The sequence below is a fragment of the Trichoplusia ni genome, chromosome 23, assembly GCF_003590095.1.
Source record: "Trichoplusia ni isolate ovarian cell line Hi5 chromosome 23, tn1, whole genome shotgun sequence".
In the NCBI taxonomy this organism is placed as follows: domain Eukaryota; kingdom Metazoa; phylum Arthropoda; class Insecta; order Lepidoptera; family Noctuidae; genus Trichoplusia; species Trichoplusia ni.
In genome coordinates this window covers 3941352-3966540 of record NC_039500.1, presented here as the reverse complement: position 1 = coordinate 3966540, position 25189 = coordinate 3941352, and the positions used below count along the sequence as shown (strand labels likewise).

Below are 25189 nucleotides of genomic sequence, written 5' to 3'. Positions count from 1 at the left end.
TGGCAGTCTATTTAAATCTGAAACAAAATAGTAAAAGAACCAAAACAATATGGCTATACCTTTATCAAATGTATTAACGCCACCTGTCAACGCGTCGATGGTTGTCAAAATAACGCGCGTTGGCAACAGAACGGACTAAAATAAAAGGAGATTTATTGAACATTTGAACAATTCGCCGAGTCATACGCGCCGAGACGATTCAGGGATAAGGAGCGATGTTGAAAAACCTTTCGGAATTTTAATATTTGAACTCTAATTATTCAAATTAAGATGGTATTAGAAAATCAGGAATTAGGAAACTTGGTTTTAGAAATGGAAAAGATATCTAGATATTAGATAAGTACATATTCACTTGCTTATTTTTTGGATATACCATAGTAACCTCGTAATAAATTACGCTAATTGATAACAGGCCCTAAATCCTCGTTTAACTGTGCCTATTTCTCAAGTTGATATCACGAAATATTCCTTAACTATTATAATTGACCTTATATACCAAAAAGAGGCCATTTTCCTTACATACTCCTCCTTACATACAGGTGGCCATACTCAGCCAATCTACTGAAGCTGCATTCAAAACTTAGATACCTATATAAACACGTATCGATACAGAACCAATGTGTAATAACGATCGCGGCGGTGGTCGTGACAGCCGGCCGCGCTCGGGATAACGAGATGCGAGCCACCGAGCCTCGCATGCCCCACGTACCACCACATACCACCATATAGACCCACGCATGACGTGTGAACACTTCACACTTTGTACCTATGTTGTCTGCTCGCCAACCCTTCAATAATATAAGATAAGGCAAGAATGTAACTCTGCAACTACTAAGATTCCCGGTATTAGATGATCTTAAACCTGTAAAGCTCAAAAGGCCCTTTAAATTAGCAAGTTGTTTTGTTAGGTAATAGCAGAATCTAGTTTTTAATAATAGTGTATTGCTGTATGTGTTGCTGTTAACCTTTTTCATTTAAAATAAGCTTTTTGCTGTCCGAAAAAACCGTTCAAAGAAGTCCATCGAGCCCTCAAGGTAATGTAGCCATGAGTAAACACAGTATACGTCATCCCAACTCTGCTCTCTACTTATATAGTTCACTATTCTATCTATCTATCTATTCGTATAAAAATAAAACAACGAGAGAGCTCGTCAAAATACTAGGTTCTCTAATAAATTCATTACAACGCACGCCCGTGCTCTATCGATTGTGGCCTCTTTGCCCGAACGTGCCAGAGACAATCGACGCGATGGCGCTTCTCTACGCAGCTATGGACAAAAGAGAACGCCATATTAGTGTAACGAACGTGCGGGATATTATACTCTACTGTTCGGAAAATACAGATGATTTTCCCCTGTAAAACTAATCACATAGAGCGTTCCAAATTCATAGCATTCGAAAAATAAATGTTCCGGTCAATGCTAGGACCTCATCCCCAAATTCAACTCTTGGCTCTTCGCAAAAAGGTTTATTTTGGAATAAAACTGAGATAGAGGTATAAAACCTTTTTGTTGGAAAACTGCGCGCTCTTTGTCTCTGACTCACTGTCAAGCATACTTGTGTTTTCCCGCGTTTTTTGTTCTAATTAGTCAGGCCCGGCCCTCGACCTCCGCAGCGCTCCTGCCACCAACGAAACGTCGCCAATGTTTTGTAGAGTTATTACAAAAAGTTCACGTTACCACGCTCTATTGAATTGCAAATTTAATTACTTTATAACCCCACCTAATAATTTTTTTGTCGGTTGGATATACAAAGTTGTTTACGTAGCGGTTGTTATATTTTCACTGATGTAGTGTATTTTAGAGTTAGAAATTGACATTTAAAACAATACTTTGTGTCGTAAGAGAAATTATCCTGAAAGTTTCTGCATATAAAATCGATTGAAACGTTTACTCAACATTCTGAGAACATTACCGCATACCTACCTATAATTGCGCCTATCAAGTAATCCGCCAAACCGAACGTTTCGAAGTATCGATCACCGTCAAGCACAAGAACAAGCTTTCAGCCACACAACTGTAAAATTTAAATACAACACAATAATTACAGCAATTACAGTTACCCTCCGCCCTCCAAGACGGCCTCCTTACAGCTATGAATAGGAAATCTTAAGGCGTAATGGTGTCTCACCCCTTGCATTCATGGGGTTTCGTAAACGCGAATAATATTCACAAATTTGTTTACAGATCGCGTACCCGCGCACAATACGCAAGGCTGGGGAGATGGGGGAAACTCGCTTGTTTTTATTGAATTTTGCTTCAATTCTTTCTGATATTTTTTACAAAATTTGATCAGAATATTATTGGTTCAAGAAATCAAGATCGCCGTGTACAGTGGTAAAAAATCCCGTAGATTGTATAAGTGCAATTTCTGCAATTTTTAAGATACTTATTTAAATATATTACTCAAAGGTAAGGAAGTAGTATCACATTCCTTGTATTTACAAATATTGTTATGAATGATTAGATCACGTCGATTCCGGTAGTCGTGTTCATACTTAACTACAATTCCGAGAAGGGATAAGTATTTAATGAAGTCAGGAAAATTGACGGTAGAGTTCTAGAACTAGATATCATAATCGCACTATCCTTCTAGTTTGCAAAGTTCACACAAACTGAGTCTTGATTATTACTCTTGCAAGATGAATAGTTATAGTGCGACAAAATAACATGGCTAGGTAGATCCAAAGATGTAAATTATGATGATCATCAACCTAAATGGAATCATCAAGTGTCTGAGTTTAAGTCTTCCGTCCTGTCTGAAAACATGTCACTTGTACATGTCTTGGTACCATAACAGCAGTTTTGTACAGTTTACTTCTAATGTATATAAGATCTCTCTTCTATTAGAAATAAATTAACGTGTTGTTTATTCTTCCACTTAATTTATAACCATTTTACTTAATTTATAAGTATTTTTTTTCAAATGAGTTTATTCAAACACTCTGTATTGCCATCTTTTTCGAATTGATTCCACAAATGATTATTAATCATGATTTGATTTTGTTCCGAGACAGTGACTACGGCGAAATTCAAATAAAGAAATTAATATTTATTAACATGTACCTATACTATTGTCTAGCTCAAAAGTCTACGACGGACGACCTCCGTGGTCGAGTGGCGTACGCACCGGTTTCAAGGTGTCGCTTGCTCTGAGGTCCCGGGTTCGATCCCCGGTCGGGACAATGTAAAAAATCACATTTCTACATTGTCTCGGGTCTGGGTGTTTGTGGTTCCTTCGTTGTGTCTGAATTCCATAACACAAGTGCTTTAGCAACTTACTTTGGGTTCAGAACAATGTATGTGATGTTATCCGCATTTATTTATTTATAAAATATGTCCTACAAATTACCTTAAAATTTTATTTGAACCTGTACAAAAAGTCATTTCTCCACTTGAGCTGAATAAAAAACCAACAATTTATATCTAAATCTACCCTTTATTATTGTCTCTACATCCGCAACTCTAGTCAGGAACAATACCTGCGGACACACGTGCCCTATCTGACGATCGATGCTGGCGGCTATCAATGCTGCCATCGCTGTTCCTGTTCGAAAGTTATTGATATAAACTAAAAAAGGTTTGTTATGACGACTAATTTTTGGTTATAAGAGGAAGAAGTCATAATAAGAGAGAGTCAGAATAAGAGGTGGCAGTCAAACTGTGTAAACGGTTTGGCATGTAATTTAGTTATGTAATTTAATAATAAGAGAGAAATAAAGATTTAGAATTACTAAATGTAGATTAGAAACTTTAGAGTCTAGTCAGAGTGTTAAATAATAGGTACCTACCATCGGTTAACCTATGAATGAGGTGTAATTTTAATGTATTAATTATGTTTTTCTTATAAAAATTATGTATTTCTTAAATAGAAGCAGTATTGTGTTGTATGTGTTTTAAGAACTGTATTCTATTACTTTCCAGAAATATGATACGACATACGGCTGCATATTAGCACAAGTCGAGGGATCGATCAAAATAGTCTGTGAAGGTAAAGCTGAGCTTGATGCGGTCGGTCTGTTGATAGATGACCATCTATGTTAAAACCAGTTCCTCTGTGTTTCAGAAGGCTCGTTACATTGTGGGTCCCGGCTATTATTTACACATCTTTGACAGACGGTTACGGGTGGTCAGAAGCAAGAAAGTCTGACAACTAGTCTTACCGAAGAGTATCGTGTTGCCCAGGTAACTGGGTTGAGGAGGGCAGATAGGAAATTGCTCCTGGTGAAACTGAAAGCCGACCCCAACATATTTGTGAAAAAGGCTAAGATGAAGAAAGTATGTTTTTAACAAAATTGCAAATTGAAGAGGCCGCTGCTCCTTCATCATTTAAGTACCTACCTCTACTTACAAAGATATATACACCGTGATTTTTTAGTCGTCTTACAAAAGCAGCCCAGTTCATGTATCCGACGTAAAATACCCCTAGGCGCGATTATTATTTTTATCATCAACTAAGATAATAAGTACGAAGAAAATTAAACAAGAGAAATCTGAAATATACTCTTAAAAATAATAAAATTGCCGCCGCCCGCGCCCCTCATCATTGTTACAAGGCTCGGACCGTACTCGCAACAGAGCTGTGTTTCTAAAAAACTACAAATTGCATCATAATATTGAATAAAAATTGCATTAAATTTTTTTCAAATCTCATAAATACCTATTTTTTTATCATGAACGTGTTCTAGTCATTGGATACATGAACTGGGCTGCTTTTATAAGACGACTAAAAAATCACGGTGTATTAGAGACCAAACACGGCGTGTTTCACTGTTATTGTTCAAAACAAAACAAAAACTCCTAATTATAAACCCTCGGAAAGCATGATAACAAGAATGTTCACCGTCCGTCACCCGCGACACAAATCCTGCAATATACTCAAATAATCTGCTTCGAGAGGCCAATAGTTTTCAATTTCAACCCCCTCACCTGTACGTTTGAGTTAATCCAGCGTTTTATTAACGGAACCCGTAACGAGTCGCACGTGTACCCTGCGCCAGCTTTGTTCCAGCAAAATTACTTCTAAACACCAAAAAGAGAGAACTCGAACTCCCTTCCAATCTAAAATAGACTCTATTGCAGGAACCGAAAGTGTAAGTTTCAGGGACAGCTTGAGACTGGTGTGTGTTTTTGATGGGAGGGTGGCCATGTTATTATTTCGTTTTGGCGGGCCGTGACTGACGTTCAAAGTCGGTGTTGCCATGCGGAATAAACTGTAATACGAGTTATGAAAGATTATAGCGTAATCTGGGAATATTGAAGACAATAGGAATAGACCCCGCACAGGGGTGAGAAGCGGTTGTTACTTTATTGTTTGAAGGGCTTGATTGATTTAAGATGGGATGTTTTGAAATTGTTAAACGATAATCGACGATTAAGGTATATCTATGTAAATTGATGTTCTTAAATAGCCTTAAATAAGGAGTTAAAGTTCGTGAAGCTGGTGTTTATCTGTATATATTCTGTACTACTGTGGAGTCGTGTTTAAATTGTGTGATTTAATATAATATTTCTGCAAGGGAACTGAATCCAAGTAACTAATTCTGATCGAATCGAAAAATCTCATCGGACGAAAAGAGTTGGAGTACCTATGTCTCGTAAGTTTTCTTAAACTCATTTCATAAGCATTGATTTAATTATGTGTAAGTTAGATACCTGTTAACATAAATGTTTCCCAAAACGTTGGTCTTGTGCCTCGTTTAAACATGAAAGGATTAAGCTAACGTGAGAACATGAAGAGATAGAAATGACTATCCTTTTGTATGCAAATTCGTAAAAGGCGCCGTAAGCATATCTCTTTGAGGCGAGCACTCGAGCTGTGAGTGCTCTACCTAGATATAAATGTCTGTTCCCGAAGACTTGACCCCATCATTTTGAGGTCCACTTCAGGATCAAAGAGGCTCTACAAACTCCTTCAATGAAAGTCAAAATAAAACTCATTAATTTTATTAATTTTATAAATCGAAATTCATTACACCTCCCTTCATCGTTATAGTTACAAATTCCTTCTCGTTAATACTATTATTTATAATTATTGTAATAATTATTAACTCCCCTAATCCTACAAATTATACATCGACCTAATTTTTCTGAACATATAAATTAAGTTGAAAAATCGTTACTCCATGTTGTTACAACAGACGAATTAATCTAATTTTAATTAAATTCTTATTGCTATTATTTCGTCGTCAGGTGACGCGGGGATCGCCGACATGTTTTAATAAAAAAATCGTTACTAATTGATATTAATTACTATTTACATTGCAGCAATTTGCAGAGTTCACATTGTAAAAAAACTTGTCTTAAGTACATCATAAGTTCATAAGTAAATAATTGCATTTGGATAGAATCAAGTCAAAAAAGTATTTAATTTATATAAAAAGAAAAACAAAGTAAGTAGATTAAACATGTATGGAATGATCCTTGTTTATTACTATAAATTCGTTGTTTATTCTTGCAATAAAAATGATGATAAAACTATTTCAAAAAGTCAATTTAAAATGTTTGTAACCTGGCTGATTAGAATGACAGAAAAGTATTTTCTGGTTATATTTAGGCCTATGAAAGCAGACCTATAACAGATTCTAAAATAAAGTCTTCAGGACCAGTTTAATTAAATAATATCATGTATGTTAATTTTGTGGCCGGAACTTGCACAAAACAGAGAAGTGTGGAAGAGTAAGGGGGAGGCCTTTGCCCAGCAGTGGGATCTAAAACAGGCTACATAAAAAAAAAAAAAAAAAATGTTAATTTTGATTAAATGTATATTAAAAGATTTTGATTCAATCAGCCAAGTCCAAGCCAATATAGATTGCACAAGAGTGTTGATCCGGGCCGGGCTCGGTGCTGCACCGGTCCATACTATACTATATACATTATTATCTACACACGCAAACACTGACTCGTTAAAATTATGTTCTATTCACACAACAATTTGCTACTTTATCAGTTATTTACAGTAATGTTCCTACGCAGGCATAGAGACTTTCACCATCTATATAAACTACTGGGAACTAATTATTGCAGGTTTTTATTCATCAAATCAAGTCTTTTATCTATTATTTTAATAGTAACCGAGAAAGAAATGGCTCCTGTTGATCCAAATGAACTGTTTGTGTGGTGAAACGCTCCATCCAATTCATTACATAATATCTACTACAAGTAAAACTTTGTGCTTCATCGCATAAAACAGACATCTGTCTATCAAGAGCTGGAAGTTTGGCACTCATTGGAATCCTGAACAGAAAAATATTTGTGTCTACAGTTAGAATCTCATACCTACAAAAAAGGCAAACACACATAAGTTTCTACACATCTATGGAAAATGTAGAAATATTTTTAAATTCAGGTTCGATAGTCAGTAAAAAAAATATCACAAGGAATCAATTCAAATCCTCACGTGTGCTTATCTAGGACTATAGCTAAGTATTTACACGTTACCCTCCTCCCGTTTGCGGCGATCACCGACTATGTCCACATTTTACATCAACACTGAGAATTCACTATTTTTCTAATCAAGTCCATGTTAGTAGCTGCAGCCAGCGACTTCACCGGAGACAATGTTCTTAGAGGAGGCTTGTGGTTTCATAAGCTTATGGCAAGACAAACTAGCCGAACGACTTCATTACGAAATTATACACAGTTAGTTAGGTACTTAAGTTATATTTGAAATATATCAAATTCAAAATAAAAATATGTAAACGACAAATTTTCACTTACAAAATATCGTTATATAGAGATTATTTCTGCAAAGGAGTATAAACGAACCAAACAATAAATTAACATTTTAACGAGAACGGGACTCGTTTACATTTTAGACAAAAGCCTATACTTATAGTTTGATCCATAAACTTGATCACGACACAAAATCGTAATTAACAAAAACACCAATGTAAAACAAACCACAGCGTTCAGTCGAATTAATCGAAATACATCTCTTCCTTGAACATTGTCTCGTGGTAAAGCTGCGGGAACTTCTACCAGGCGCGGCCCTGCAGCGGCAGGTAGCCGGAGCACTGCTGCTGGTAGGCGGCGGGCTGCCGGTACGACGACACCAGCGGGTTGCTGCACGCCGCCTGCGAGCCCTGCGCCGCCGAGTAGCCCGACGTGGGCGTGGCGCAGTGGCTGTGCGCCGGCGACGACGACTCGCCCGAGCCGCAGGGCTTGCCGTCCTTCACCAGCACCGGGACTGCCACCCGCCGCGGTGATGATGACGACTGGTGGACAGACACAAATATACAACCCCTTCTTCAATAAACTATAAAAGTTGGTAAGGCTGAGATGCCGAAAATTTATTTTTGGTAACTGTTTACCACCGTTCACAATTCCTTTCAATAACGACATCTTGCAAGTCAACTGTCAAGGTTACAATGACAGATCATTCATTATTAACCGGAACGTAGAGACAAATAAATAAGGTTAACGTTAGTACGCAAATATTTTTGGGTAAATCCGGCGTATAGTTTCGTCAAAAGATATCTGTGGTGTTTCCTTCATTGTAATGAGGATAAATGACATTTGTAGTCAATCCGTTTTTTTTCTGATGTGTAATAATTAACTGAGCATCTTCAATACGTCAGGGAATGGTGAGTTTATAAAAGTTTTTCTAAACGGATACTTTGAAAAGCTCGCTCTCGCTGGACTGATTACGATGAAGTCACCTGCGATTCGTGGTATAACTTTAACAGGTACTATAAAACAGAATTAAAACTAACTGTTTAAAAGGAAGTGTTTCTTCGCTATACAGCGAATACCTGTTAATTACCTGGATATTATATTCCTGTAAATTGTTTAAAACAATTAAATCACAAAGTAAAAAGACTAGTCTATATAGTTCTAGATAAAGTAAGTGATGAAGTATAATCATAAAACTAAGTTTCGTTAAAGATGCGTTTCAATAGAAAATAAGATAACAGGGCCCCGATTCTGCTATTTACAATGGCCGATGAATGAATGGCAATTGGATTAAATCTGAAATTATAAGTAGGTATTCTCTTAAGCATTATGCCATCACAATAATTGAAAATTCATTGTATTGACCTTGAGTGTACCGTCCCATACTGAATTGTTGTGTTGGAAAAATGCTTTAGAAAATACGAAAAGTGTCACGTAAGCCAATTTTCATTCATTCATCGGCCATTACAATAACAGATTGTAAATAGCAGAATTGGGGCCCAGTAGTCATGTCGACTGTGAAGTGCGAAACCCACCAAAGAGGTCTCAGCCATGCATTGTGACAGCTACCGAGACGAGTATTAAATATGTGACGGAGCCCACATGTCGCATGTTAAACAAGTGGCGAAATGATGAAGGGCCATCGATCACGACTGGGCTCAAGGGCCTGTGAACCACTGGAGGTTTGCTACACGCCGGTAACTCGGTAAGTACTATATAACAAATTATGTAAAATTAAAATATGCATGACATTTTTTAAATAAGCCTGTTACTGTCATCGTTTCTTATCACAGCAAAGATTCAAAAAAGGGTCGCTATCGTCATAATTTAAAACGATTTTATTCCACATTTCACTGGTGCTGTTACATACTAGTAAAATTCTATACGATCCCTATTAGCTAAGGATATAATTGGTACAAAAGCAGGATCGTAATTTGGGCGGGCGGCGCCCCGCTAGCAATCAGACTCCGCTACGCCCCCGCCGCGCCGTCGCTGCGCAAATTGAGCCAATGTTTAACTCACGCCAGGGTTACTTCACTTGTTAGCACATTTAGTAACATTTTGGAGAAATATTTATGGTTTTCTTTTTTTTGTTGAGCACTAATAATTAATCTTTATGCGATCGCTATTATAGTCGATACCGCTAATGCTATCTTAAATCTGCATCTACAAATGAAGTGCTTTTTAAGATAAAACTAAAAATAAAAATATAGAAAATTTATTATAATATGTAATATCAAAGCAGTCATCTTATTTTGCTTTATTCATGTATCGACATTGGACTCGCATTTTCATCAATCGAATAATGTGCGCTATGCGGTTCCTGAAAACTTTGCAGCTTTAACAAAAAAAAAAACTTATTATTGTAAAGTAATTTGCGGCAATCCCTAAACATTGAACCAAACATTTCATTCTTGGTAGATACAATCAAGATTATAATCTTCCTCACGTCAGCGGTGAGGTAGCCCTACTTTCCTGTGAAAAAGAATTTCAATTGTTGCGAGGGTACCAGGGTTCCAGGGTTGCCAGATTTGGAAAGTGCGGGTCCCGTATTTTGTTAGCTATTGAGCGCTGCGGGAGATTGCTATCAAGAGGGCAAAGTCTATCGCCTTGGCAAACACCGCGACCCTCGGTACTGCGTCAGCGGATGATTTTTATCGCTTACACGTTAATATTCATTATTCATTAGCATTGTGTAAATTTTTGAATTAATAATGTCACGTTAAACGCATATTTTTAAGTTCTTTTTTTTACAAATTATACTGTAGGTGCAAATATATCTACTAAAATATTGCGAAAAACCCAGAATTTGACAGGCGTTAGAGTTAGACCAATACAAGGTCGATTGAACGTTAGTTTACAACAGAATCACCATCAGTGGTTATGTTGTCACGCGTCTTTCTTTTTTCAAGACACTCGCGTCTTGAGCGGTGCTCCAGCAGTCAAGACACATGTCGACATCAACAATAATCTTGATAAAGACTTATCAGTTCCACACATTTGAGCGGTCTAAAATCACTGATAGTAAACATAGCTCACCTGATTGTGTTGGTTCTGCTCGGCCATCGCCTTCTCCTTAGCTTGTCTCTTACATTTATAGCGATGGTTCTGAAACCATATTTTGACCTGAAACAATTATCCTCCGTCATTATTGTTGTCATATAATAATTTACAAGTACTATTATTTTATAGAGAAGTTTATTGTGCAAATGTGCAATGAATGCAGTCTTAATAGTGAGCGGTTGGTTTAAACGGAATCAGAGAGAGGGGGGGAACTTTAAATCAATCCATGAGATGGGAGGACAAATTTACGCGTTAATCCCATTCCAAACGCATGCAGAGTCAACAGGCAGTCAGTGCCTCCCTGAAATTAGCGCTAGGTCGAGCCGGTCAACACTCCAGCTTAATGACGAAAGAATAAACATGCGCTGTTTGCCCCACCGAGCGGCCGGCCTTTGTCTACGCTCGCTCCCGACGCAGCGAAATATACACTTTATTTATTATTTATACATCGAGAGCGTTTCCTCTTGTTTATTCTTTGAAATGGATGTGTGCTCCCCCGTACCGAGATCCTTCGCTCGTTACGATACCAAACTTATACTTTGTGCCCGCCAATTGTTGATCGATCCGTTATCAAAACAAATATGCTACGTGGCTACTACGAAGCACTGGCCACTAGACGGCACTACACCGCCTCGATGGTCGTTTTTTCTGTTTACTCTGTGATGCTTCGTTGTGGGAACGTTGGCAGCATTGACGCGCGCTTTGTGTCGTTCAGGAACGATGCTCGCTAGGTTATTTATGGAGGAGGTGAGAGTTAATGAACGGGCCCCGTCAGCGGGCGTCGCTTATTGCACTCCGCCGAGGCTTGGACGCTCTCGTGTGGAGTACTTTCTTTCAATCTCCTTGTGCATAATGCTCGGCGTTGGCTTGCACGCACTCTCCGCCCGAGTGCGCCATTCACATATTTGTTTTACATCTAAACGGCTGTTGTTACTACGAGTGTTGAGACATTTCGGGTGTGTCCGAGGGCTTTCGAGCTTGAGTTTACACCCACTTAGCTGCCATGCATAATGTTTTCTATTATGCCATGTTTACAATCAGCTGGCTTCTGAAATTATTTGTCTTTGGTTTCATTTGAGACTACCTACATCACTGTAGGGAAATAAATCTTTTCTGCTTCACACATTTTGTAGCCTTACAGATGCAATAAAGCTACTCTACAATTCATCCCAATCCTTCATAATATATACCCACAAATGATTCACTTAATGAGATGTTTTTACATCGAGAATATTGACATCCTTTTTTCACGTATCCTAAAAAATTACGTTCATTAAAACGAAATAGCGGCCACCCAGTCAGCTGTCATCTCTACAATACAAGTCAATTTTGGCGCCAATGCCTTTCTTCCGTCAGAAAGGTGAGGTTACACGAGTCGTAACCTAATAGTTACGTAATAAGGTTGGATTTAAATCGTAGACATGATGAATATGGGCTGTGTTATATGGAGCCCGCGTAGGTGTTCCGTTTCTCTGAACCATGACTCGGAATATCGAGCGACAATTATTATAAATAAAGATGCGTTCGTGTTTGTTTAAGTCTTCATTTGCTGCAGTGATTTTTTCCAGCGATGAGTTTGACGTTTTTAATATTTGAAACGTTTACTAACAATGGCTTGTATTTGGGCCCGAGCTGCGTGCTCGAGTGTGCATTAAGAGTGTTGGTAAATCAATTCTTAGGATTTTACAGGCAGTAGCGCGAGCAAACATTGGATCAGTTTGGAAGTAGATTTGTTTGCCCTCATGAGTAGAAGCACATTCGGAATATCATAATCTCTAAGTGATACTTGTCTTCATTTGAGAAATGAACAATATACATGTCGGAACAGTTAAATGCAGAATTGGACCACTTTTAATCCGAAAATTATATTTAATAAAGAATCTACAAAAGTACATACAATAGGATCATCAGCAACAAAAAAGACTGATATCTAAAATGCCGTTAGAAATATTAAATAAACGGTCTTCATCGATTCATTTAGAAACGTACGGCTTGTCACTGATTTGTCATTCCCCGCAGCACTCACAATGGCCGATTGTCGCCATTATTGTATCAAGACCTGCATCCGACGGCGCTGAGTAAACATCGCTCCGCGCCGTGACAGCACATCAATGAACTTCATTTATTTAGTAACTTATGATAATATCAAGCAAAAACTTTTAGTTACAATCAGGGAACTACTTTGCCAAACTATTTTTAACCTTATTTTAAAGACGTAATTTCAAATTTAACTGTATTTGATATTTGACAGATGCAAAATTAAGATGGCGGTTAAACGTACGTGAGTGAATGTTGGCAACAAATTTAGAATTATTTTGTACGTGTTTTTTCAGGTGTTAGGTAACACTTTTGATTCATTCTTCTATTGTGTGAATTGATGAATCAGACAATAGTTGAAAAAATAATAATTTGGTCAAATCAATCGCCTTTTGAAATTATTTTTTAAGTTGCATTCGTCAATTTTAGCAATGTCACATATTAAGTACTTACTATGGATACCAAAATTTCCAGATACCATATTGAGTATGAGAATGGTTAGCTCATTATAATTCTTCTGCTAAAATAACTGTAGCCAAGTGCCAACATACCAGAAAACTTTGAACTTACGCAGTATCCAGTATTACATAAGATTAAAAAGAATGACGTAGTTACCTTTAATAAATAAAAAAAATGTTATAATCTCTCTCAAAGTAACTAAATACTTAAAAATATATAAGAGCGACGCATGATTGCTCAAATTAGGTAGCTATGTGCAATCGTTAAGTAGAGCTGAATGCTCCGCGGGCGCGGGTTCGACCCCTGCGCGCGGACCGTGAACACCTACGGCAAATATTTACACATCAATCCGTCAAATTAATATTTGTATGTTTATTAAAGTTAGTTTAGAATGTTACTTGTGTCGCTCTGTACGATTATGCAAATATACTTTGCAATTGAGAATTGATGAAATGTTGATGTACCCACGGTTGTTCAAAGAATTACGCAGTTCAAAAATAAACAACGTGATCTTTATCAAGGGTTATTGGTTGCCATTTAGATTATTTGATTTGATAGAGTTATGTAGCTGTTGGCCAATCATACCAAGGGTATGTAGAGACTTTTCTTACAATTAGGATACAGATGTGTTAATAGCAATAACAAAGAAAACAATTATGATTTTAATTTCATTTTATATTTTGCCTAACATCTAGAAATATGATTTATGAATGCAACCTCTTGTAAATAAATATTTTGGTAAATGTTAATTAAGTTATACTTATAAAAAACTTCTGTTTTCAATATCACCGTGAAACCACACGAAGAAACAGACCATGCCCAGAATAATATTAAAATGTAACAAAAAACTCCTGCCCAAATCAGTATCTATAATTTGCGAATAAAATCCATAGAATCCCTTAAGATCCTACGCAAACACCGCAATATTAACAATGGGACATTACAATTCAAATAATGCCCCTTACCTGTACCACAAAGGGCTGCGTCAGGTGTATCATCCGCTTAAGATACTATTAATCCCCCACAATGCCCAGCAAAAAGGTTACCATTCATAAAAATTTAATCTCAAATATATTGCATTGTGCCGCAGCCCAAGCGAAAAGCTAGGCAATAATTTTCGCGGTTATTAAACGAGAAACGAATCAAAAGTTTTTTTTTAATTGGTTTTGGCATGTTGGCCGCACTGAGGCCGCGGGCTTTTGATGTGATGATAGCGTAGATAATTATCATTCTGGAGAGCTTCTTAGTGAATGTTAAAGATTTATTTAAAACAAACTTATTGTAAAACATATTTTGAACTGGGTTATCTCATTGATATCTCGATTGTCTTTGATTTTTAAATAAAAAAACAACATAACAATGCCCAGAGTCAGCTGAACTTATAAAACTATTTTATTCTCAACCTTGCATACACTGATGCACGCAAAAAAAAAACAGTCAGTATGTACATATGTATACTGTTTTTTTTTGGAGGAAACCACAATTAAATAGCATAATTTGACCAAAACATATTTAATAACTGAAGCAAAGCAGATGAGCCGCTTGACAGGAAACGCATTGAAATCCCACGACAATTACAGAATATAAAAAAGAACTTGAGTGGGATTAATGGTGAGATTATAAGCTCTGAGGGATTCGCCGACAGCCTTCAATGATAGCTTAAATAATTATGATGTAAATACACTTCAATATGATTTTAGTAAAGAAACTGGTGGAACAGTTGGTAAAGGAAGTATGGTCGAGGTTTTTTTGCAAGATGTGTAAACCAAGTGATATCATAACAATGTGTTTTACGTAGAGATTCTACTGATGTTTTCAATAAAGAATGAAATTGAGTATGAGTATGAGTATTCGTAAGGCAATACGAGAATTATTAGGCGCTTCTTTACCTAAGCTTGATATTTCAGAGCACGATAGGGCTCTAACAATTTAGGCCTATTTAAATAACTTCACGCTTTGGAACATTGGCAGCTCCTTGGATATCATTATTGCGCTCAGGAGTAATTCTTTTTTATTCTATGTTTCATAGATCATGAAAATTCATTAGTTTAAAAAACTATCTTGTGACAGAAGTATACAAATCTAGTTATAGAAGAATAGAACTTGTCATCAACAATCAGCCAATCAGAGCACATCAAGCCATCCAACTGACACATAATAATTTGTTCCGGGGCTACTTAGTGTCATCGACAACGGAGCAGTGATGGCTGACGGCAGTGACGGCTATTGTTTCATAAAGCACCATTATCTCATTCCTCTTATTACCGCGTGGAGCGCCCGCATGCTCGCATCCGCCGCGCTCGGCACCGCCGGAGAGCGGGCCCTGCAGTACGTGCAGTACGTGACCATGTACAATGGAGGAACCTTTGTTGCCGGCGTTTTTTTGTTTTCCAGCTGATCTCACGGTTTTAATCAGTGTTCACTTTAATTGTTTTTGTCATCAAAATTTAATTTTCTTCGGCTTTGACTGATGGTTTATTGGAAATTAATTGGATTATTTTAGGTACTCTTACTAGACGGAGTTGGGGCCTGATTACTTTAAGTGTCTCGGTTCTGTCACAGAACTAAGCTATTATTTTGGTGTTGTAGATTACATTATTGTATAGGTTATGTTATATTGGTTAGCTTTTGCTATGTGGCGGTTTTCGCGTTCGAAATATACACGGTAAGTCTTTTAGAATTCAAGTGGTACATCATTCCAATTTGTTTATCGATATAAATTCAGAAAGTCCCCTGTGAAAGAGTCAAAGCCAGATAGTGTTACTTTTTTCCATTCTACTGTAGATATGGATTTAATTTATAAAAGTCGAAACCATCCCCGTGCATTACGAACAGGCAACGAGAAAAGCTACAGTACAGTACTTACTTCACTACAGTAACAAAAAACCATCAGAAATATACCTGCAAATAAAGCAGTCATTAAAATCGCCATTAGCTTTATTAAATCGCAGTGTATTTGAGCGGGCCCCGGTGGCTGGAGCCGTAACATCAGAATTTACTTACGCCGAACGAAGCGCCCTCTATTTACCCATCCCGAACGTCAAACAGGCGGGATATTGTGGCCGACTCCAGCTTTATTGCAGCTATTTAAATGGTATGAATATGCACGCTTTTAGAGTTATGCTTTCTATTGACTGATGGATGTTTGAGATGAAGTTTGCGTGGGGTTTGTTAGTATTGAGCATAGCGATATGGAAGTAGGCGACGTGATCAATGTTCGTATTGATGCTGCAGGAAAAAAATGGCTATTTGTCTCGGATTTACATGATATCCGTTTGATCTAACAATGACAATTTATTTTCTAAGTAGTGATTTAATCCTACTCCCTATTAATACTATAAACCTGAATGTGTGTAAGTATGTATGAATGTTTGTTGCTCCTTTAGACAACAAGCACTGATCGGATTTGGACGAAATTTAGTACACAGGTAGTTTACAACCTGGATTAAACTCATAGGATAATTTTAATTCCGATTTTATGTTCCCGTACGAAACATTTGATATGTTATAAAATTTATTTACATATCACAAACATCTGCCAATCACCATTCTACAAAACTTGATGAAGCTCATATTTTATTCCGATAATTATTAGTACCTACTTAATTGTTTTTTCTCTCCATTTTTTTCGGTCGAGAGAAATGTTACAAAAAACACTCAGTATTAAACGATATAAGTTCATAAAGATTATCCGAGTTTGTCGTAACTGAATACAGATAATACAGCGCTTAGCGCGGCTCGCACGCGCCGTGCGTGCGTCTGACAGCGGCCGCTACCGGACCCGTAAGAGGATTTTATACAAATATAAATATATATTCTGATTTAAAAGGTGGTGCCCAAGGATATAGGTAGGTGTTGGCTAGGCCCTTGTGGTATGGACAATGCAAAGTAAGAGACACTATCAAACTTGTCGTCGTCAAAAAATACACAAAAGATTTGACATACTTAATGACCTTCCACATTGATAAGTATTTCAATTTTATCCCGCTTCACAAATAAGCTAAATGTTTAATCTCTATGTGTCTACCCCTCCAAATATTTCGGTCATGATGCATGAAATACTAAATCCGCGAAACATTCCCAACTATTTACATTAAAAAACATCATCGCCATTATTAATATAACTGTCAACGGCACGCGCCCTATTTCCCACATTCGTTCACAAAATTCGAATCCTTTACAACAATGCGTCAATAATCTCTGGCCGTGTCGATATAAATTTCATAAACTCCGCGCGACCCCCACAATGGTTTGCGTCCATGAATAATCTCCATTTTGACGGTGTCAACACCAGCCGTTTGGCGCCAAAACAAACGTCAGCGGGGCACAATGGCGGCGCGCTAAGCCGGAGATAATGCGTTGTTATTATAATTGGGCCGTGCAGAATGCATTGTTCCCCTGCAGGTTAATTAGGATATTGATCGCCGCGTCTTTGGGATTGTGCGTGAATGGGAATTATGTCAGATAGCTCTCCTCTCATGAGTATGCATAATTTCAAGAAGACTGAACTTAGAGTTTGAGTTCACGAATATGGAGAAGTTTGGAAAAAAGGAGAGGTCTTTGTCCTGCGGCGGGTTCTCAAAGAGGCTCTTTAAAAAATCTCCACTACTCTTTGTAACGGAATATAAACGCGGAAGCCCCGACAAATTCAATACAAAAAATAGCAACTTTAACTAAACGATTAGAAGAAAACAATTGTTCTTCAACATTGACAGCATAACTAGGGGTGTATAACATAAACCGAACCACAATTAGCCCTAAATACAAAGTAATTCAATCAGCTCCATTTGATGAGCTCCCTAAACGGAAGTTACTCCCTCGCCAGCAGCCGGCGGGCATTCCGCACTGTTCCTACATTGTGGGCGTTCTCTGTAATTGACTCCGGTCATCGCCGGAGGCGTCTGGAGCGCGATTACCGCGTGATTTACGAGCGCGTGTCTCTGGCACGGCGTGACGCTGGTACCACTGATCACGCAGCTAACGCTGGTCACGGTGGTGACGCCCAGCGCTCGCACGCGTGCCTTCCACTTCACTCTGCTTGTCACGGATTGTTGTAATTTGAGGCGTGACTCCAACGATCTCAACGGTCTTTTGTTTTTATAAGTAGCAGTTGAAGGGTTGTAAAACTTATTCAGAGATTTGTAAGTTATTTATTAGTCGTGGGATATTTTTTCAGATTTATTTATAGTTGTGAAACGGTGAATTTTATTTGCTATATATTTTTCAATTTGAAGTGACTTTCTTGAGTTTCTGTTGCTATTTTGACAACAATCATACAGAAAAGCAATATTTAAAACTCCAGTTCAGTAAGGGTCGTCCTGTCGTGTAACACTAAGGGTTTTGGGGGCCAAAGAAAATTAAATTTATAAAAAAATGGTCACCCAAGAATTTATAACCGCATTAACTATTGGTCAACTTCGATTATTAATTTGACTATTATAATTTATTGCTGTTATGGACAAATTACTAGCTTTCACGGTACTATAGATTTCAGCCTGCTTACAGGCGGACGGACTGACCTGAGCCTTAATAATAGGGTTCAATTTTCACCTTTTGGGAACGGAACCCTAATAGCCATGTTGCTTTAAAATCACTAACCCAATAACACAACTTTATATTTTACAATATTACAATTTCATTCCCGTACTCGAAATACCTGTATATAAACTCTACCAAACAAACTAATTTAAATAGTCTGGCAACACATGACAGTTCGTTAGAGCTGCTGCACTGGGATGTCGGGCGATGGCCGCGCCTCGCTGCCACTTCAGATAGCTTTGACTGCACGAGTGTTTCGCTGATATTTCCCTATTTGCTACGGCTTTTGTACGAACGTCTGTTTAATTGCCAATACACGGCGGTTTGTTGTTTTAATGTTCGCTGTGAAATAATAGTACTTTTATTTTATTCTCAAGTCTGTCATTTTAAGCTGCCAACAGTTTACATGACGTGAAATTTGTATTGAATTCAGTTGAAAACTTTAACCTAGGTGACTTCGTAATGGTGTTGAATCTTTTAAGTAAATTTTACGGAAAGTTTAACCTTCTGTGTATTATTTAGAAACTTGTCAATTTATGTAAATACTAATGTGTAATTTGTTTTACTCAAAATCGTGTCATAGCAACACTTTAAAAAACGAAAACACTGTTTCAAACAGAATCCCAAGCTCGTTAATAATGAAAGTAAGAAAAACATCTTGAAATGTAGATATAATTTACTAAACAACTGTGTTTTTACAACTGGCAAGCTAAGACAGCTCGTTACCGCGTGACGTCACCGGCGACCGCACACCGCTTCAACTGCTTTGATTTTCAAGTGCCGGTACAAATTTATCCCTGTGTGTTACTGGGAGAGTACGTCTTTGAATTAGGGGTGCGTAGATGGGGAGGATTTTTATTTTTACAGTAACTGTAGGTTACATTTGTTTATCTTTTAAGAAATATGAAATAATGAAATGAGATGCATTTATCTCTTGAAACCTTACAAATAGACAAAACATTACCAAACGCGCACTAAGTGCCGATTCATAAGTAAAAGACTAGATCGAGTTTTACACAAATATTTGAACAAAATTTAATTATAAAAATCTAGATTATCAATAAAGAAATTTATACCGTAAATCGAGAAGATCTTGAATAAAATTCATTTGTGTGTATTAAAAATCGTACAAAACAAAGACTCTACTTTCTGTAACCTCACAGATAGATAATAATATGTACATTATTAAAAAAAAAAAAAAAATAGTCGCACATACATTGATACGCATCGACGTTTTAGCTAAAGTTTTCGCATACCTTCATGTAAGAACACAGGAACAATCAATAAGTAAGTATAGAAAGTATGACTGACCTGTGTAGGGGTTAAGTGTATGAGAGACGCGAGGTGTTCTCTCTCCGGCGCCGACAAATACTTCTGCTGTTTGAACCGCCTCTCCAACTCGTACACCTGCGAGAAATTTACACTATTACACTAATCGTCCAGATAAGTACATGGTGGCATGATATCTAGGGTACAAGCTATGTTGATAGCAAGTAAGGTGATATTATAATAATTGAATTTTTTGGAGTTTTTTGGCAACTCCTCAGCGATAAAGTTGATTTTAGTTAGACATACCATAGTAAAATATTGCCCTATGAATAGTATTCCAAAACACAGAACCTATATCTGTATGTTCGCATCACGCTAAACAAAACACAGCTCGCAGAACACACACATTGTTACCCACATAATGCCGTTAATTTGTCTCACTCACACATACTCGCTCTCACACAGAAACACTAGAATCAAACTGCAACCAGAAAATTCCGTGGAAATAGAATTAATTACATGGCTGATGGCTGGTGGAGGGCGGGGCCGGATGTGGGCGGGATGGGCGCCGCCCTCGCGCTAACGCAATTTTGGCTTTAGTTAGCCTTTGAATGCGGTGTTGCCCGTTCCCCGGCAGCTTTGATGTGGAATATTTTATGAGATTAAAGTTGCGACTTTGCTACAGAGTTGTCATGAGCTGTGTAATATAATATTAAAGTTGTAGAAAAATTTATTATACGGTGTAATAAAAGCGAGAGTTTTGCTCAGGAGTGTTGTATGAGCAACGTAATGATCAGCTAAAGAAGAATTATTCTTCTGAACTAAACTAAAAGCTAAACTGACAATGGGTTTCTAAATATCATTTTAATATCTGTGTACTAGTTACCAAAATTATTCATATTTTGAATTTCACGACGTACTATTAAAGTCGTACGGGTTTAAAAAGCTTCAATGTTGCGAATTTACTTTGATCTACTCTTAAACTATCCGCATATACAATGAAGCTAAAATACGAGATTTTATTTAGATGTTCGGAAATGCAGATCAAAACATATTTCCCAATTCGTAAATTTTCTCGACTGTTGACCCGGCTCCCGGGACTCGTCCGGTCACCATGGCACCGCCCCGGTCTAAACCGGTCACGGTTCGTGCAAGACCCCTCATAAAGCGCTCTGTTCACGAAGCGACGCGAATTTAACTCCAGTCGCACCTGTGTGCATTGCATAGAGAATCAAAAGGAGCTCAGACTAGTTAATAATAAGGATTTGTTTCGGCATATTACGACGAATACAGGAATTATTCGTTTCGGGACATAATCAAGGTCAGCTTTGCTAAATCGTAGTAACGATTAAGATTATTTTGATACGGCGCAATGTACCTATAGGTATTTCAGTACTTAAAACAGTTTAGTATAATTAAAAATACCAACAGACAAATAATAGAACCACATAAAGAGTAAAGACCTCTGATACTCTTTGCTTCAAATGTAGATCTCAAAAGCCATATTACAAGTTTACCTAATAACAAAAAAAGAGAATTACGATCGAATACATCATCCATAATTGTTTTTGGAAAAACGAATGAATCGAAAAAAATAATCCTGCATCTAATAACGATTTTCGAATCTAAATCATACAGAAAATATCCTTAGTTCGTAAATTGTCAGGTAACGTCCCCCAGTCCGTATTTATTTGTAAAATGATCGGCAAATAAAGCTCCCCCAGCGAGGGAGCGGCCGAATAATACTGGATGCGAGACGAACTGAGGTACTCAGCTATGGAGAAAGATGTAGGTACCTACAGTGCGAAACTAGAAGACCTCTTATGCGTGAAGGAAGTTCGAACCTATTGAAAAATAGAAAGAAAATCAGCACTTAATTCATACTTGAAACTAAGTTGAGTATAGTCAAATAGGATTAGATGAAGTTGTGAAAAAGGTTCTCATATTTAATGAACACAGACTAGTGAAACAAACGAAAATCATTACATTGAAATAAGCTAGGAACCCACTAGCGTGTTGTGCATCTTTGGGCCTCCCACCAGCCATTAAGAATCCATAAGAAACGAAAGGAAGTAGGCCTACTTCCAGCAGGCTATGTAGACCTGAAGATGGGCGATATTTTTCTGAATGCTAATGTTGATTAAATCAGTAAAACGTTTTAAAGTAACATAATTAAAAAGTGAATGGCTTTATCGATTTAAGGAATGATTTTCACAATTTTGCATGATTAATAATTATAATTGATCAAAGGCTAATATGGCTAAATTGGTATTGTATGCTTCAAATGCAAGACTGTAAATTACTGTACCTTAAATCGATTGTAATGCTTAAGCGACAAAGTTCATAAAAAAGAAAAAAAAATGAAACTTGTCTAGATTCTCTACCATTTAACTGTCATCTTACCTGTGCCTGTGTGAACAGCACCCTCCGCTTCCTGCGCTGCGCCAGCGGGAACTGCATGGGCTTGGAGTCGGGGCCCGCGCACGCCGCCAGCCCGCCCATGTTGTTGACGTGCCCCATGCCGCCAGACGTCGACGTCATCAGCCTGGAAACTGAAGCAGCCGCTCAGATACGCACACTTGGATATACTATTACATACTACTATCATTGATGGAGCGCACAATACTGTCTTTTTCTATCCCGCTATGCCATTACTTTAAAACTAAGCAAAGCTCTTATTGTGATTACTAAATAAGTGATAAACATACTTATATGTTTCGAAGTACATGCGTATTATAAATAAATTAGGCACAAAATAAATGATCGTGCTTTTCACATTAACCTTGGTCCTGGGTGGGTATCGAATTTTAATGATGACAAAGAGTTACCTACCAAGAAATTCGTTCACGGTGAATTCGTAGGCAACAAATGTACATTTGCCTGCCTTAGTTCACAAATCTTAGTATTAAATTACCGAATCAAGTACAAATCCCTAATTTTATAATCCCTGTCAACAACTATCAAAAGAAAACCAAAATGTTAAATCAAAGTCTTTTAATTCAACTTTCCTAAAATTCTACTCAACGGAAAACATGGAAAGTCAAACCCTCAAAATTATTTCTTAGCTCAGACCGACAAAAAAACCACCAATTTTCCCGAAAATTACCTAAAAATTAGTAAACTTCGATTTTCATAAGATTAGCTGCCAATTACCAAGAACTAATTAAGTACTTTGCTTTAATAAAACTTTTAAGTAGTTATTTCATTTTAACTACGATTTTATTAAACTCCGTTCAAGACCTAAAAGCGTTTGTCTCAGGCAAACTTTGAAATTCATTAAACTTAATTAATTGATTAACTTAATGGTTCAATTTACTTTGGTGAGTTGAACTTGCTTTTCGTTTTAGCTGATTAAAACCTTCGTCTTGTTTTCATTTTATTGGGACTTGTGAATACATCAAACTTTTAACTTATGTGCCTGAGTTACTTATTAATTTATTTTTATGTTTTAAGGAACCCTGTTACTATGAAAATCGTTAACATTAATAGTTAAACCACCTAATGATTTTGTTAGATATCGGGCATCGTTTTATTTTCATAAAGGCCAACCAATCAACTCAGTTTGGTGACAACAAATTTAAGACCGTTTTTATCGCTTATCGGGTACATAACCTTATATAAAAATAATGTATCTTTAATAAAACAGTAAAATAACAAGATGAAAAAGACTAATAACATTTTACAAAACCGAAATACTTGACATTTCCACCATATTCTTGTCGCTAACAATTTTGCAACATACGAGCGACGATAAAATAAATGCAATGCTTTAATCACATTTTTATCCATCCTTGTGAATTATAAAAGGGGAGTAGCGGGAAAATAAAAATTAATACTTTCTAGCGGTAGAAATTATTCTCTTAACGTTGGCAACATTTAAGCTGGCGCCCGCCATTTTCCTAATGACACTAGACGCGATGGTTTTCCGCGCTAGTAGCTTTGCGACGTATTTTAGTCACTTTGAGAGATTATGACTATGTTTTATGAGTTTTCATATTACATTTGATTCAGCTTTCTTCTTTAGCAAGACGACTATGTTTTAGTACCTACTCCTAATCTCACTCAGATTTTGAAAGTAAAGTATTACACAGTATACCTAAGTATTAGACAGCTTTTTACAATATTTTCCTCGTTTTCACGATTGAATAATATGTAAGTACGAAAATTGCAACAATAGGATGCAAGTTTCGATACCTTATTCGTCCAAAAAATAGAGTAGATCTCGCAGTTGTTGGCGAGGTCGGGGCATCAGCATTTCGGCCCAATATCGCGCACATTACACACAACCCGACGTATTTACACAACACTCGAGCAGGAGGGGCATCAATAAAATATTACTCCCCATTCTGTCTTACTTCATTGTGCGTGAGTATTGTGTGATATCTCTGCCATCGATGGAGCTCATGCGAGACTCCGTACTGCGGGTTCTGTTTGTTTTTTAAATGTTTTACAATTTACCTCGAATCGTTTCAGAAAGATTACAATTTCTGTCAAGAACTCTATTAGTGTTCGATTGATTGTAATGCAGAATTTTTTAAGAAACAATTAGGCCTATCTCTTATTGTCAATGTATTGAAAATACTTTCTTTTTTATACTGATCCTTTCAGAGCATTTTTGGCTTAATTACCAAGCACGGTGATAAGCAGTTACTGTGTCAGTAGGTATGTGTTAAATAACTTTCCCTCGACTTCGCTATGTGTATACCAATTTACACGTAAACAACCGCATAGTAAACCACAAAATACATTAAAATATAATTATCAAGTTAAGATCATTCCACCGTACCCTAAGAATGTAGAGCCAGTTTCCAGCCTCCTTTGTGTATTGTACAGCCGGACATTTTGTTATCCGCGGATCTCTGTTTAATTGAAACGTAGCGCTATTTCCATGGCGGGCTTCAATGGCCGCGTTTTTAGAACCCAATTGAATCGTTTAATGACACGTAAAGGGATGTTTACAAACATCTTGAATAGTTCCCGATGACAGCTCAATACAGTACTGATTTCATTTTAATTGATCTGCTATCCGTTTTTTGGTGTGGTTTTATAAAAAGGAGGTAACGGATAACGAAAGTTTTATACTATTTTTAGGCATTATTCCACCTTATGCTGCATATTTTGACAATAATAATAATAATAATAAGGGCAGC

General features: G+C 37.2%; 1 protein-coding gene across 1 annotated transcript in view; it reads right to left on the bottom strand.

Annotated features, from left to right (window-relative positions):
* Nucleotides 1-6750: 6750 nt before the first annotated feature.
* The window catches only part of LOC113504860 (homeobox protein Nkx-2.1-like), a 33980-nt gene continuing 15541 nt past the window's right edge, over nucleotides 6751-25189 (bottom strand). The window contains exons 3-6 of the mRNA XM_026887340.1: nucleotides 22443-22591; nucleotides 20082-20177; nucleotides 10713-10799; nucleotides 6751-8215 (exon numbers count right to left, since the gene is read on the bottom strand). Of these exons, the coding sequence (XP_026743141.1) occupies nucleotides 7976-8215; nucleotides 10713-10799; nucleotides 20082-20177; nucleotides 22443-22591 (572 nt within the window). The 3' untranslated portion in view covers nucleotides 6751-7975. The remainder of the gene's footprint in view (nucleotides 8216-10712; nucleotides 10800-20081; nucleotides 20178-22442; nucleotides 22592-25189) is intronic.